This window comes from Haplochromis burtoni, unplaced genomic scaffold (genome assembly GCF_018398535.1).
Source record: "Haplochromis burtoni strain Fernald_Lab_line unplaced genomic scaffold, NCSU_Asbu1 Contig_135, whole genome shotgun sequence".
In the NCBI taxonomy this organism is placed as follows: Eukaryota; Metazoa; Chordata; class Actinopteri; order Cichliformes; family Cichlidae; genus Haplochromis; species Haplochromis burtoni.
Window position 1 is genome coordinate 1,196,728 of NW_024582496.1, and position 16,675 is coordinate 1,213,402.

Genomic DNA, 16,675 nt, shown 5'->3' on the forward strand with positions numbered 1-16,675 from the left:
TAACTCGGTCGATTAGAAAGATTAGAATTTATTAGATTAGATTATAAAGTGTTGCCCTGGTGCCTGTGTGCCTGAGCTATCCACTCTAATTGGTAGTGTTTAGAGTGTTTATAGCAGTTTGTAGCCTAAGCTTTTTAGGGTTACTTTACACATTGTTCTTTAAAACTTTAGCAGTGTTAAATATTAGCACTCCAGCCTTGATAACACTATGTATATATGTGATAGAAAATAAGGAAAAGCATAATAGGTCCCCTTTAATGATAGGGTAGTGGTTAGAATTAGGGATGCAGTGATAATAAGTCTCCAGAAAGTGCATACAAGTTATAATACTATCCACTGAAATGACTGGAATATGAGCATTGCAGTTTCACAAGAGACATCTGGAGCTCAGCTGTGTTTCCAAAAAATGTATTATTAGCAGCCTAGTTACTGAAGAGCGAGGAAAAGATGGTATCAAATTGGTATTTGAGTCAGCAGATACTCAAGAGTGTGGTATCAGCAACTGCTCTAGCCTATCTGCAGGGACCACGGATGTACTACTGACTTTGATGATCCCCAGATTTTTCAACCAGTGATGATGATATGTAGTAATGGCGGCCATGTCTCAGGGGACCAGTGGTGTCCTTAAGCAAAATATATGAACCCCAAAATCCAGCTGTGTGTCCAATATAAATACAGAACATAGCACAAAGCAGTTTGTGATACAAACAAACAAACAACCTTTATTTGTCACATACACAATTATACAGAGTACAACATGTAGTGAAATTCTTGTGTCCGAGCTGCAGACAGTCTGCAGACATAGCCGCGCCATTCCAGGACTTGGTTTTTAGCATGGGGGGTCTAGCCAGGACCCTTACTGGATACCGGGTGGGAATCGAACTTGTGACTCCCGCTCCGAAGGTGTGTAGTTCCCATTTAACTTTTCATCTAGTGCCTCAGGTAATTATTTAAGCTGTCCTATACTTTGGTTTATTAAAAACACATACCCTAGCTGTATATTTTGATGAACGCTAATTATAAAATGCTACTGTCGTCATTGTCTTGTCTGTGTTTTTTTTCCTTTAGGTCACAGTGACAACTATTGGCTATGGAGACAAAGTGCCACAAACCTGGATTGGAAAGACTATTGCTTCCTGTTTCTCAGTCTTTGCCATTTCATTCTTTGCCCTGCCTGCAGTAAGTGCAGTGAGAAATTTCCATCTAACCATATCATTGAGTTGTGCCGTGAGGATTACAGAACAGCAGTGACTTTGCTGAGAAACATAGTAAGTCAGTGAACCCAGTAAAACTGGGTGAAAAATTGGATTAGACAAGTATAGTTTTCCTCATCACTTTTTATATTACCCTTGGTTCAATATTCATAATAAGGTTTATGAAATGTCTCAAATACTTAGAGCCCCAATTATTTACGTTTAGTTCAAGAAATAAAAACGCTTAATCTCCCCATTTAAATCTGCTAATTCCGTGTTTATGAAGGTTAATGGGAAAAAATAAATTATTCTCAACCGAATAGAATCATGAAGGATCTCTCTTTGTTTCTTCCTTCTTTCTCTATCTTTCGGATCGTGCAGCTGCCTGAAAGTGTGTGGTTAAAACTGAATAATGAGAAAAAACTCTGCTATGCTGTTCTTCACAGGGAATCTTGGGCTCAGGCTTCGCCCTGAAGGTGCAGCAGAAGCAAAGACAAAAACACTTCAACCGACAGATCCCTGCAGCTGCCTGTCTCATTCAGGTATTTGACCAAGAAAATACTCCCAACAGTAGCTCAGTACAGCCGGGGGATTATGCTGTCTCAGAGCTACAGTCTTATTATGGAGACCATCCTTTCATGTAACCTTTTCTTTCTTTTCTTATATGGCAGACATGTTGGCATGAAATTTGTCCTGTCCAACCAACGTATTGCTATTTTTATGCCCCTCCAGACATCGTGGAGATGTTTTGCGGTGGAGAACTTTGATTCTGCCACATTCAAGATGTTTTTGAGAAAAAGATCAAACATCCCTGCCTCTTCTCTATCCACCCCCAAGCCCAAGAAATCGGTTAGTAATCATTTTATAGATTTCTCTGTAACTGCTTCATACACCCGGTTTCCCGTTTATTAGACACAGGCAAAGTGCAACTAATGTAGTCTGAAGCAACACCCCTGCAATACTGTAAATCCTAAATTTACAAAGGTTTCCATGAAGGTTTATGTAGGCTGTTTTTGTTTTTCACTTATTATGTGCTCACTGTCAAGGCTGTAGTCTGCTGTGCTGCATTGTGTTGCTTTTTACTGCAACTTGTTTCTGATGTTTAGACTGCACTCAATGATGCAAATCTGATATCTGATATTGATGCAAAAATACTGGAAACACCATAGTTCTTATGAGAGAGGTCAGTCTTTTCCGACTAGTAATGGCTAACAAATAATAGTAATAATAGAAAAAAATAATAGAAACAAATAAACAGAATTATTGTAAATAATTTCATAAATTAATGTCAGATTGGGTTTCATCCCCCTCACTCACTCTCTACTATCAGACAGGCTTAATCAACTAGTTAGATTTAAGAAAATCATCCATTACTGTAGCATAACAGAATCACAAGACTGGATATCAGATTTTGAAAAGATACACATAAAAACAAACAAGAAACGCCTGACAAGGGGAAAAAAGTAAGCAAGTAAGACAGCCAGAGGCAATTTAATAATGATATTGATTATTCAGCATCTTTGCAACCAACCATACATCTACTAATGCATCTGTTTTTAAATGTTGCTTATGTGCAGTCAGTAACAGTGTTTATTTTGGCCCTCTTTTTAGACTCTGATCCTCCTACTGTATTTCCATGTAATTATCATCAACAGAAATGATAAATTATTTAAATGCTTGACAGCTCCACACTTTTTAAAACAGAGAGTGGCGGTAGAGAAAGGTAGGCAGATTATGAAGATCATTGCATCACGTAATTTGGCGACTGATATGCCTTTATGTTTACGAAGGTTTGTTGGCTGCTAAATCTAATTCCGTTTGACAGTTGAGACTTTGGCTGCAAAATCAAAATGTAACTCCAAATGTTTTTCCCACATGGTGAACACGGTTACCTTTTTGTGTCACTCAAGTTGCAGCCAAACACTTCATTGAGCTGTTTGCATTTTCTCGAACAGGTGAAGTTGAGGAAGAAGTTGAAGAGCAGTGACAAGGATAATGGTCCAACTTCCCCCACAGTTCCGAGCATCACCTTCGACTCTGTGTTTGACAGCGGGAGGGAGATGAGTTCAGATGTTTACAGCACTGTTGGCACAGGTACTAAAACCTATTGAAAGAGTGAAGAACAGTTTCTAGAAGAAAACAGACTGATGTTTGTTGCAAGTGTGTAGATATATGGAGTGGTGCCTGTTCTTTCCTTCAAATCAGAATCAATACTCACAGCATCACTTAATGAGTAAAGATTTCATTAGCGCTGCTCAGGTGTCAAACCAAAAATTCTTTCATGATACAGAAAATAGAGAATGTTGAATTTAAACTGCAGATATAAGGCTGTCCACAGCAGGTGAAGAGGACAAAGTCCAAACATTAAAAATAGATGAGCGCATTGCAGGAATATAACGTGAGGTTGCATTGATGAGTATGAAGTGCAAGGGTCCTCTGCTCAACTTGTAAAAATCTGCACAACAAACAGTGCTGCTGATTCAATGATGAAAAACTAGGAGTCAAATAAAGAAGGTATTCAAATCAATACTGCATCCTGTCAGTGTCACTTAAGATTATGTTGTGTACTCCAACTACTTTGATGAGTTCACTTTAAATACTTCAAATCAAACCTTTTCTGATAGCTCAGGAGTAGTGCCACCAGCAGGTCAAAGTTTTCCCTTTTCCTTTTCACTGACACTGAATGACTTTTTTACATTATTTTACTTTAATGTATAAATGATAGAAATGTTCCTAAAAACAGCCTGAATCACGAGCTAGACAGTACAATGAAACACTGTCCTTGCATTAGTATTTAAGAGCCATTTGAAACTACTCAACACATCTAACATTAGTCAAATTGAACTAAATGTATTGTGGAGCTTGTGGAGCATGCACACTGCATAGCATTGCACAGACACAATTTAATATGCAATTAAAGTGTGGCCAACTTTAGCAGTCAGCAGTCACCTTAAACCCTTTAATGTTAACGCTCCCATTCTTGTGGTCAGTGTAGTCACAGATTTTCTCATTCAAGGGACTATGTGGCCTTTTAAAGCCTACATACAAACAAATCAGAATGTGAGTTACTTTTCCAAAATATCATATGCCCCACTTTCTAACTTCCTGGTTTACAACATCCTGTCATGGAGAGTGGGGGCTGCAGCCTTTTGGGGCTGAGAATATTTGAGCTGTTCTCATCAAAAAACAAGCTGTGGAACTTTTGCTGAAGTAACATATACTGACTAATTCAATATCATCCTTGAAAATGCCTCTTTCATTTTTTCCCCCCTGTCAGTTCATTTTCCATGTTCATTCATTTCTCTCAGAGTGTATTCCCTAATGTTGTTCTGCTCACCGAGTAGCCTATTTTATACCTTTTCAAAAGATCATCATTATTACTCCTCTCACTGCTGTATGAAGGACATTAATGGATAGCCTGATCTACTAGACTGACCAACCAAGACACAGGAGAGGACCATCTGTTTACTTTTTCAAGAAGATAAATATGGATAGTTTTAGCACATCCATAATATATAAACATCTAATTGGATGCTACTCTTTTCAGGCCCTCATTATATAACCTCTTTCTTTAACACAATCTGGTAATGTGAAAAGCTGCTTACATGGGTGACTGCAGCACCACCAACACAACAGTGCCAATGGTTTTGCTTTGCACTCACTTCTCAGTACAAGGGCAGAATTTAATTTGCACCATTGTACGGTTCTATGCATGTCTGTGCACTTCACGATCTCTGATGCTACAGGTCTACTGCACATCTTACATTTACAGCATGATGCTTTTAACACGTCCATTTTTTACTAAGTTGCTACATTGCCATCTGTTGTATGCTTGGGGTGAGGGGATGCAGGCACTGATGCTGGCTCAAGTGCTTAGCTCCTTACAGAGTTGTCAGCTTACACTAAAAGCGTATCCTGTCTTCTGCATTGAACAATTTCATCCCTGCGTTAACCTTGTTGGTTATCTCTGCTGTGTGGGCATTTATTCCTCATAATTCTGTTCACTGGGTATGTGGTTACATAAAATAGATACAAGTCATTATAATTTTGATTGCAAGAGTGGAAAAACTGAAGGAAAGTAATTTTCCATCAGTGTTTTTCAGTTCATAATAAACGGAACTATCAGGTGTATTGCAGATGTGGTATTTCTTTTTACATTTTAAGTCTTTCTGCCTCTTTTTAATTCTCATTGTGCTTCTTCCATTCAACTTAACTGCCTACTTCCTTGCTTGTGTCTTTTTTCTCTTTGTGTTTATGCCTGATTTAGCAGGACTCTACACTCTGGGAGGATGTGGTGAGCTGCATGTTAGTGTCCACATCCTGGTCACATCCTCTGCGCACTCGCTATCCTCTCCTAATGCTTATTTTTAACAGCCCATCAAGTCACTTTTTGTCATTGTCAAGTTTTATAACAGCATGCTTTCTTAGTCAGGCACCCATGAGGTAATGAAATGTTGTGTTGTTTTCTTAATGACTAATGACTATGAAAAAGGATTCCAAGTGCCACATTCATTTTTCAGGATAATTAAAGTTAATAATTTATGCTTGTGTTTTCCATCATGTATTCTTCAGATCGCCAGCAGTCCTGGACATCTTTGTCCTCTCTTCAGTTCAGCTCACCACCTCCAGGTAACTTCAGAGCTTAATGTTGTTTTTATGTTACTTTGTTTGCCTTGAATATACAGTCTGGCGTTCATATAAAAGGTGCACATGGCCAAAGAGATGGCACTCATGAGGTTGTGGATTATTGTTTTGGAGCCTTGAGTTTGGTATTCTGACCTTCGCCATCTTTACTGCTGCTTTCTTGTTAGATTGGATGTTAATTATGACCACCAAAAAAAAGGTTGTGCACAAAGTGGACACCTGAGAAAATACACAGCCTACAGAACAGTCGATTCATGGCACCTTCCTGTCTGTCAAAGTGTCCAGGCCCCTAATAATGCTAATAATGCTAATGCCTTAACAATTTAAACCCCTCTACAAATGTCATAAGAAGGACAATTAGCTAGTGAGGTTTTGTGGTCTTACAACTGCTAACCACGTGATGTTAAGTGGTCCACCATTTTTGATGTGTGACTATGTATAATCAATTCAGTAAGACCTCAGTCACGATGCCCTAGAGACGGTGCACAATAATCTGGCAAGGGAAAAATATGTATTACCAAATAGATCTTGGAGGTTCCTAGCTGTTGCTAGGTCGCAAAGAAGGTGCCTGTATGTGATTGCTTTGGTCCCTAACTCCAGTTGCCCACAGTTCGTAGGAAACATGGCAAGTTGTCTGAGACTGCAAACATTTGCCAACTACTCTTCAAATGGGGATGAAACTATAAAAGTGTGACACAAGTGAGGCACAACTCTTACTTTGAAGGGAAATGCCCTCAATTTCCAGTTTGTGTCAAGTTTGTGTTGCACTTTTATAAGTTTTCTTATAAAAGCAAAGGTTTATAGAAAAAATTAGTATCTTTGATGTAAAAGCTGCAGCAATCTTCAACCACACCAAGGAGGTTTTTGGTGCAGCACCTTCTTTATGAGCAACTTCACCCAGTGGCATGAAAGCAGCTTCCAGGAACCACTCATCAACTGGATTACACATTTTTCCCTTGTGGTTCCCTTATGATGGAGGAGGCCAACTGTGTGCATATGATGTCATTTGAGAATCCTCTGTAGAGATTGAAGCCCTTTCCCAGAAGAAAAAAATGCATATTTCTGTTGTAAAGTTAGAAATTTGAACATGGATGTCTATTAAGAATTACTTACTTTTGAAATCGACTTCAAGTGGTCATTCCAGGAACTGCAGATTTTTGGCACTGGTGTGCTGGCTTCATTTTTCAGTTTTAGTTGCAACAAGTTTTGGTTTCATCATGTGTGATGTTACACACAGTTTGAAGTGTTGTTGCCAAGAGGACTAAAGGTCTGATGTGTTTAGATGATATGCAAAGTAATGTTTGGCATTTCATCTAAAAAGCTGCCCAGCAGGGAGTTAAAACATTTTCCTGCATTCTGTTATTGAGAAATATCAGTGTGCTGGTCAGGGCAAGTCTTGTCACCAGATGACAACACCACTTAAGATCATTTGATTTACAGTGCATTTCAAGCAGTGCCATTTAACACCTTTTTTTTTTTTTATTTCACACATCAAAATCATGAACCTGTTGTGTCACACGTCTCTTACTGGTGCAGTTTCAAAACACTCCAGCGGCAGATTTGGATAATTGAGGGGTTACATTTTGTCTTTCATTTTTTTTTTATTAAATTTTACAATTTTAAAAGACACAAAAAAGTCTCTTTATCCAAGTTTATGTGGCAAAGAACAGAAAGTGCCACCCTGCTGGCATGTTGCATTTGAGAACATCTACATACAAAAAAAAAAACCCATCTGTGTCTATCCAAACGGAGTTGTTTCCTCTCTTCCCTGTTTTTGCAAGATGACTGTAGCTGTAAATTCAGATCTCTTTTCCCATCTAAATACAGCACTTTTATAATCCTAAACAGAGCTCTGGAGAGTCAAGATCCCAGGTCACATGAGGCCTAATTTTCCCACAGTTCACAAGCCCTCACTAAATCACTAGCGATTCTGAAAGCTACCATAGGAATGTCTTTTTCCCCCCTTTCCACTGTCTTCAGATAATGTTACTTATAATGCATCATATGGGCATATTTTTGTTGTTGGTTATATCAGCATACACAACATTAGTGCATTAAGAGAAATTAGAATACATTTAAATGTGTAAGTAAGTGTAAATTGCAAAACCTGTTTGAACAGGATGTACACAGCGAAACTTTATCTGCAGTGTCACTGCAGACACATATTAATAGCTAAAGTCTAATGAGTGTGTTTCTGGGTGTCTGTGGGTGAACGTGCAGTGAAAAGAAGCCCTGGCCTTTTAGAAGTCCACTCGCCCAGCGCGCTCCAGAGGAACTGCAGCTTTGCAGACGACATGGAACTGGAGCCAGAGAGAGAGAATGAACTGGCCCCAGCCTCCTCAGTGTCACAGTGAGTTTACCACCATAGGATTCTGTGTTTATGTGTACGTTCGTTTTAATGACCATGACAGGGAAGGTTTTTATGCATTTTGTTTTAGGGTTGTTGTTTTTTCCCCGCTATTTGTAATTAACCTTTGAAATATGCCAAACCCCAGAGGGCTCGTGTCTCTACTGTGTAATGAGTGTGTATCAGGAAAAAAAAATCACTTGCATTTGCCGAGGCACTTGCACAGCTAGAGACTGAGAGTGATATGAGGAAATGAGTGTTAAGTAACTGCAGTGCAATGTGAGTGCACAGTAAGTGAAACAAATGGAGCGACAGTTTTGACCCGTGGGACTTCTTTCTAAACGGAGGAGTAATGATGCAGAGTGGGAAATGCATGCAGCAGCGTTGTTGGCAAAGATCACTCTGTGCTCTGCTGACTTCAAAATACGTAACCAGCTGTTCTCATAGAGCAGCGCCACATCAAATCCCATGCTGCATTGTGCCATTATAAGATACTACTCTTTGTGTTATCCATGACGAGACAACACCAAAAATATGAGAGAAAAAAACCTTGAAGAATGTGTTTCTCTTCACCAGGTTTGTCTTTGATTACACGCTTTGTTACATATTTAACACCAATTTGTCAGTTTTATTTTATTTATAAAACCGGAGAATAGCTCAGTTTAGTCATTGGTACAAATCGTGGTGTATAGATTCTCGCTATGGAATACTTCCCAGGAGTCATATTTCTGCAGCTGCCAGTTCTGACTTTGCAGTGCACTATGTTTTGGCAAATTGATAATAATCGAGGTACTGAGACTTTTAACAAAACTGCCAAACATTTGTCCCAAACAAACGAAAATTACACCCCCAGTTACCCAGAAGACGGAGCTTTTAAAGTCGTAATAAAAGAAAAAAAAAGTGTGTGAGGCAAAAATGTAAAGCTCAATAGACACTTTTTTGAAAATCTTTTTCACATTGCATTTTTGTTTATACCAATCACATGAAGCATTTGGAACAGGGGCGATTCTAGGATCAGAGCTTTGGGGGTGCTGAGCACCCAGAGAGCTGCCCAGCCAGGCAAGATAAACTGTACTCGTCACGATGAGACTTCTTCCCTGTCTCTGTCAGTCCCTGCATCCTTAAATGTGTCCAGTTGTCCTGAGTCCTCTCTGACTGTCTCCTTGGTGCATTTAACCCCTGTTCCTCCCTGTCCTCGTCCTCTGTTGTCTTTGTTTCCGTTATCAGTCATCATAATTTTACCATCTCTGTGCAAATCTGCAAATTTCTTTATTAAATCACAAGATTTTCAAGTCTCTCTGTGCCTGGGTCCTCGTCACAAAACATGACATCACTGTTTTGTACATTTTAACACAATTGAATCCCCACATTTGTAAAAGAAAAGAAAAAACACTTTTTTAAAGTCTGTAACAAAACCATCAAATCAGATAAAGGTTATTTAAATGCTGCAAATAAAGAATGGATTGGAATAAAAAAAAAAACAACGTTTTAATATCAGTCATTTTCGACATTTCAGCATAAAAATGTCGACAGTACAAAAAGCGGAGTTCATGTGCCTTTAGACCTTTCAAAAAAGCCACAAAAAAGCACTCGAGGAATGTTCAACAACCATTATTTGCTTGGGTTTCATATTTTTTAAAGCACAAATTTCTATGATGAAGACAGACTCTGTGGGCTACATTATTGATCACTACTACTGATAAATATAAGGCAGGGGTTTGAAGTTACACAAAGTGTAGATTTCAGCTGTTTTTGGAAGTCTTCTCTCTGAGTTCATTACATACCTCGCAGAAGCAGACAGCAGCAGAATGAGTTTTTCCAAAGTTAAAGAATTGCATGTATTATTGCATGTAACCCACCTGTATTTACTTATATGTTATATTATCAATTATTCTCAATGTAGAGACACAGTCAGTCAGAATCCATGTCACCTTAAACATTTTTATGGATGTTTGCCCCTATTTGAAAAGTCTCCTCATAACTCACTCATAGTGATAACAAAAGCATTGGTACAATACTGATCGTAAGAGTAACTTTTTGAACTGTCAAAGCATGACAGCTAATAATAATGAATTATTCATATCAACACTTTACCGAGTTCTTTTGATTCCTCAGAGGCATCCGATGGAAGACAAAACACTGCTCAGTAGACCATTCTAACAGAATATATGGCACTAATAGTAATCAAAATGCCTTTACTGCATTAAATAGCACATTTAGGTGCTATTTAAATAGCACTATATATATTAAATAGCACAATCAAGTATCCCCTAACGGCTCCAAAGACATCCTTCTAATCTTGCTAAGGCTTTAATCCGTGGGATTTCATTCCACTTATCAAATTTAGGGTTGCAGGTGGGATTGGATCCTATCCCAGCTATCATAGGGCAAAAGGCAGAGTACACTCTGGACAGGTCACCAGTCCATCTACAGGGCTGCCGCAGAGAGAGACAGACAATCATTCATTCTCACAATCATGGCTAATAGGGAATTTAGAAATTCCAATTAACCTAAACCACACGTCTTTGAGAGATGTGATGTACTCAGAAAGAACCTACACATGCATGAGGAGAACATGCAAACGCCACACAGAAACGCTCCAGTCAGCTGGTGGATTTGAATTCTGATGTTGACTTAAAAAACTGCCCAACATGTTGCCTAGTGACTCCAGTGGAGTAAAGATCAAAACTTTTGCATCTGCAACACACATATATATGCAGACTAAATGATTGATGTACTCAAACCATGATAATGATCAACATTAATAAAGTTCACTGATGGCTGTTACTACAAAAAAATGAGAGTGAAAAATATGCTTACTCACTTCCTTCAAGCCCTGTAGAATCTCACTTCTCAACACATCAGGTACTTATTTTGAAGCACTGAATATCTAATGACACCAGGACATTAAAAACTGCATTTATAAAATCACCCATTAAATCTGATAAAAGAAATGAAAAAAATGTTTGCTGACTTTCCCCAAACAGGATTTAAAAAATCTTTTTCCTTTGGGTGCTTTAAGCATCATGTTTGTCTCGAACCACTAATGTAGCTGACTATTCGTTAAGATCTCTGTTGAACATAAAATGATCATAGTGACTTTGGTTTCTACTGAGGAAGCCTAGAATACGTAGTCCAGCACATAATCCCCTTTAAATCTGTACAGAGTTAATTACTAAGCTTGCTAATAGGTAGACTTGGATGCTTTAGATAGAGCAAGGCTAAGCTCCTCTTTTTATTCTTTGTGCTACGTAAAACAAACTGTCTCTTAATTCCAGTCTTAGATCTCCTCTTTTTAAGTTTAATAAGCTCCATTTCCAAAATATTTAACAATTTCTTTAAGGATTATAACCTTACAGATCCCTGGGATGTTCACATCACAGTGTTCATTGATGGTAGATGAAAATATTAAAGAAACATCTTTGATATTCAAATGCTTCCTTTTTTTCTGAAGAAGTCACAATTTGCCATTAGAGCTAAAAGAAATTTGTCTCACTGCCTGGCTTCTGCTTATATCACTACCACATAATCCTTTTATGATGTAAAATGGATTCTATAATAGTTCAGGAACACATTATTGACGTTTCATAGTGCTAATTTGACAAAATGTTATGAAAGCTGTATGTGAAAATCAGCCCATTGCATTGCCTCTGAAAAGTCCATTATGAGACTCTCACCTACCTTGTTATACACCGGACTTAACAAAGAACTCGCTGCGCTCCCACCTCACATACTCGCTCACTGCTTTTCCAGGGTAATGAGCCTGTTAAGTAATACCTATTTAATAATTCCCACAACATAATAATGGAGGCTAAATGCCCGACAATCACTCTAAGCTTTGTGCTAATGATTTTTCGAGAAATGTGCAGACCTTGAAAATTACCCGCCTTTGTTCTTTCTGTAACTCACCTTCATCACATTCAAAGGAAGACAAGTAATAGAGGAGAGGCTTTTGATGTAGATGGAGCAGTAATAATGAAACTTAATATTTTTGCCTATACTGATAAGAGTTCAGGTATGAAGGTTAATGTCTGCCAGTTTTTTCATAGTTTCACACGTTCATTCAATTCAGTGGAAGAAGGGGTGTAAACAAGTGTAACAGGTTGAAGTCGACCAACCTTGACGCAAATGTGTTTTTCACAGACTCACAGAGTCTCACCGAAAAGCCATCCGGGTGATCCAGAGAATGCGTTATTTCGTGGCCAAGAGAAATTTCCAGGTAATTATTACAATTTTTTTTAAAAGCAAAAAAGAATAATATTCACACATTGGGAAATAATTGATGTTTATGTGCTCTACTTAAAATTGCGTAACCTATCTGCATACTCTGAACACCTGCTAACAGCTTGGTTTCACTAAGCAGTATTTATTCATTTCTAACATTTCAGTAGTTATTAATTAAGTACTGTACTGTTATTTACTGTCACACTGTCACTGTGCAAACATCAAACACAACAAAAGAGATTGGGGAGCAACAATAATACACTTTGCTCCAGGGTCACAGCAAGCAGTGGTTCAGCTGAGTTTGCAGATCAGCAGCATCATTATAGTAATAGGTTTTTGAATTGGATGTGGAAAAAAGATGAGTACATCTGGATATGAGTCCTATATATGTATGTTGTTTTTTTCTTTTAGATGATGTTAGTAATGCTTTTATGACTTCTCTAATTCTAATCAAAAGCTCAAGCCATGAAACGCTAGCTGTGCCACAAGAAAAAGCTTGTATTGGATTGTTTCTAATGAACAAAAACTGAAGAGACAATCTCAGGATTTTTTTTATTCTGTTTCAGTTGTAAGTTAATGTGGCAGCTATGGCATTATTGCTTTGCTTTCCAGTATAAAAAAAATTAATTCCACTTCACTTTATGTCCAGCTAACCTCTGTTCAGTGGTTTGTTTGTTTTTTGTTTTTGTACAGGCTTTGTTCTTTATCAGTCAGTCACAATAACATTTCCATGATATTAAATTAATAAAAATTACTGTGTATACAGGATTTACTTTATATCTGGTTTCTAAACCTCACCAAACATCTGTGGAAGAGAAGGAGCACTCTCTTTCTGTTCTAAACTTTTACATTTTGGGGCATAATTTAAAAAAAAAAATCGTCTGGGCCTTACCAGATCTTTAAATGATTCAAATATAACTTCAGGGGGGAAAAGTGTGACATACCAAACTTTATGATTATTTATTTAACAAAGAACCAAGCCAAAGAAGAAGCCGTGGATGAGAAACTAAGTATACCTCATGATTCAGTACGCTGTAGAACCACCTTCAGCAGCAATAACTTGAAGTAATTGTTTTCTACATGACTTATCAGTCTCTCATGTCATTGTGGGGGAACTTTACAGCATTTTTTACGTCTTTACAACATTTGCAGGCATTCATTCATGCACAGCTCTCTTAAGGCCCCCTTTTTTTCTCTGCAATTTCTCTGAGCATTGCACAGCCTGACCTTGGAGTGAATTTGCTGACATGTCCATTCATAGTAACTCTAGAAATTATTTTGTATGTTGTTGATGTGTGAATAATCTTTCTCCCCGTGGAACGATGGACTTAAAATTGTTTGAAAGTGGCCTTGTAACACTTCCCAGATTAATGAGCAGCAACAATTACTTATCTAAGATAAGATCGTTGCTATGGTCTTTCCTCGCTGGCTTCGTATTAACACACTGCTGAATGCTCCAGGGCAGTAAACTGCCAAAACCTCTGCTCTTACAGAAGTCATCAAACTTGCTGATGAGCAATAAGACTAGTGCACTAATGTTACCCTTTTAGTTTCTATGAAAGCAGTAAGTGTGTACTTAGATTTTCACACACTGTCTCCTGAATTTTGGCTTAGTTTTTGTTAAAGAAATAATAACAAACATGTCATGTCATGTGTTGTTGTTCACCTGAGACTTGACTTAACTAATTTATTATTTCTATGCCATGAGTAAAACCTTTCTTTTTTTACATAAGTTTCTTTGACAGAATAATTTTCTAAAGAATATCCAGTTTCTGGCATGTAAAGACATTCGTACGGGTTTGATCCTGACAAGACATTTGTAATAAAAGAGATGACGTTTTGATTAAACAATCTGAAACTCTCTGTTGTAGCAAGCTCGTAAACCGTATGATGTGCGAGATGTGATTGAACAGTACTCCCAGGGTCACCTCAATCTCATGGTGCGCATCAAGGAGCTTCAGAGACGGTAAATGGTTTAAATAAGATGAGCTTCATGTGAATTATATCCCCTGAGTACAGCATGGATATATGTGTACAATACTGTCAAAGGCAAAGAGATAAATTTAAAAAAAAAAAGAATGAAGAAGATCTAGGAAGATGAAAGGGGAAGTAGAGAGAGTGTGTAAATATTCCTCTAACTTAAGGCTCCCATTGTTTCCCCCAGACTGGACCAGTCTTTAGGGAAGATAACTTTGTTCCAGACAGGTTCAGGTAATGAATCACTCCACTGACTTCTCGAAATACATTACAGCAGCTATGGTACAAACCACAGACCTAATCCTTCTGTCTTGTTATTTACTTGACTGTTGTCTGCCTCTGAAGACCGAGCCAAAGACAAAGGCAACAACTCTATCGGATCCAGACTCAACAGGATGGAGGACAAGGTGGGGATTTGTGCAACCTCAGTGGAAAAATACAGTAACACTCACAAGCCTTGTAGAGTTTGAGATTCTTTCTTTTCTTTGTACAAGAGAAAAGTCAAATATTTAATTCCGTCTCCATTTATCTTGCACTATAATTTGAGCTTTTATAGCCGTTCACAAGGGTTATCCCAAGAGGATGTTTACAATGACAATTTACAATTCATTGAACCCTTGAAAATAAACTGCATTTGGGAATTTTCTGGGTAATGCAACAAGAGCTGCCTTTGTTTACTGTAATGTAACATGAGCCACTATGTATGTGTGCACATGTGGCCTCGTTTTTGTTGATTCAAATATAAAACTTTAAGAGCCTGTTCCAGTTCTGTGGCATAAAAAGAGGAACTGTTTGCTTTCATGTATTTCAAAGATGCATCAAAAAAAAGAAAAGAAAAAGGAACACAATGTGCAATTCCCTCCCTGAGTTTTTATATACATCTGTGATTTTTTTCTCTTTGTTATTTGTGATTGGATGAAAAAAGATCAAACTGCGTCTAAAGCTTTTAAAGAATTTTCATCTCATAATCCTGTAATAAACATCACTTTAGTTTGTGTTTCATAACTGACCATGAAAACTACAATCATTAAAATAATTGGCCCAAACTAAAGATGCTGTTTGTGCCACACGGGTTAATTAAAACTTTATGAACAACGTAACCGTAGCTCCTTTGTTTAACAAGTAAACAAACCTAATTTAATTTTAATTACTAAGAGGCACTGTTGGTGTCATAGCTGTCACTTAAATGAATATTTGATTGAACTCTTACAGATAACACACATGGACCAGACTTTGAATCGCATTGTGGAGTCCCTCGCATATCTGCTGGAACAGAAGGATGCTGGTGGCGACGGTGGGGGCGGGTCAAGGCTCGGACCAACCTGTAACGTCCTCCCCAGCCAGGACAGCCTGCCAAGCTATGACCAGCTATCTTCACCCTCTTTGTATGCCTCCTCCAACACCGCCAGCACAGTGGTCTGCCCCAACCCGCCCCCGAGCACCACTGGCAGTCAGGATGAGAGCTGATGAAACCAATAAGCAAACACCAAGTTTTTCTTCTTTTAGTATAATATAAGATATTTATGATGAATGTCCCAGCAGACCATGGGGAATATGGACATCTATGAGAGAAAAACAATAATTCAACACTGCAATATCTCTTAAAGATTGCTATTAGATCTTTGTAATTGCCAGGTTTGAGTATTGTACTTAACATTTATTCAGGTTAATGCCAAAAACCCTGCAACTTCAACCTTCATTCTTCCTGTTTAGCATATGCATATGTAGAAATTATAATAATTTGCCGTAACTTTATTACTCTTAGGGGCCTTACATTTCTATATATCACTTGAAAATCCCAAATGAAAGGCTGTTTTCACTGTTTTCCACTTTTTCACTTTTTTGTTAATGTGAAGATTTCCTTTCTCTTTTGACAATAAAATAATGCAGTAATCATAATCATGCCTGTGTGATGTGAAGCAAAAAACTTTCAATGGTTCATGTTTTTATGAGCCAATCCTGTTACAGTCTGAGTTACTTTTTTTCTCAAGCATTATCCTGCAATAGCATATGATTTATTTCAGTAAATCGTTTGATTAGGTAGAGGATCAACAGGGGGTTCTCGCCCCCTTGGGGGACACACCCCTAGGACTTAAATATGGGGCTCTCCACCCTTTGACCTTATAACTGAAGAAGCTTCTTGAATGAGAGGTCAAACATCTTCAAGCAACTTGAAGAAGTCCAGACGCTTTTCTTTCCAAGCTCTTTAGACTATGTCAGTAGTCTCTCTTCCCCCCAGTGGATGGTAATGGTACTTCAGGTGGGCTGTTGTTGAAAGTGAATTTGTATG

The 16,675-nt window shown here is 38.0% G+C and overlaps 1 protein-coding gene across 1 annotated transcript in view; it reads left to right on the plus strand.

The window, feature by feature from the left end:
* Positions 1-16,341, plus strand: part of kcnq1.1 (potassium voltage-gated channel, KQT-like subfamily, member 1.1) — a 45,993-nt gene extending 29,652 nt beyond the window's left edge. Inside the window, exons 7-17 of the mRNA XM_005930800.3 lie at positions 1,069-1,179; positions 1,640-1,735; positions 1,926-2,042; positions 3,149-3,287; positions 5,766-5,822; positions 8,058-8,187; positions 12,328-12,403; positions 14,280-14,374; positions 14,573-14,619; positions 14,731-14,792; positions 15,598-16,341. Of these exons, the coding sequence (XP_005930862.1) occupies positions 1,069-1,179; positions 1,640-1,735; positions 1,926-2,042; positions 3,149-3,287; positions 5,766-5,822; positions 8,058-8,187; positions 12,328-12,403; positions 14,280-14,374; positions 14,573-14,619; positions 14,731-14,792; positions 15,598-15,852 (1,185 nt within the window). The 3' untranslated portion in view covers positions 15,853-16,341. The remainder of the gene's footprint in view (positions 1-1,068; positions 1,180-1,639; positions 1,736-1,925; positions 2,043-3,148; positions 3,288-5,765; positions 5,823-8,057; positions 8,188-12,327; positions 12,404-14,279; positions 14,375-14,572; positions 14,620-14,730; positions 14,793-15,597) is intronic.
* Positions 16,342-16,675: the final 334 nt, after the last annotated feature.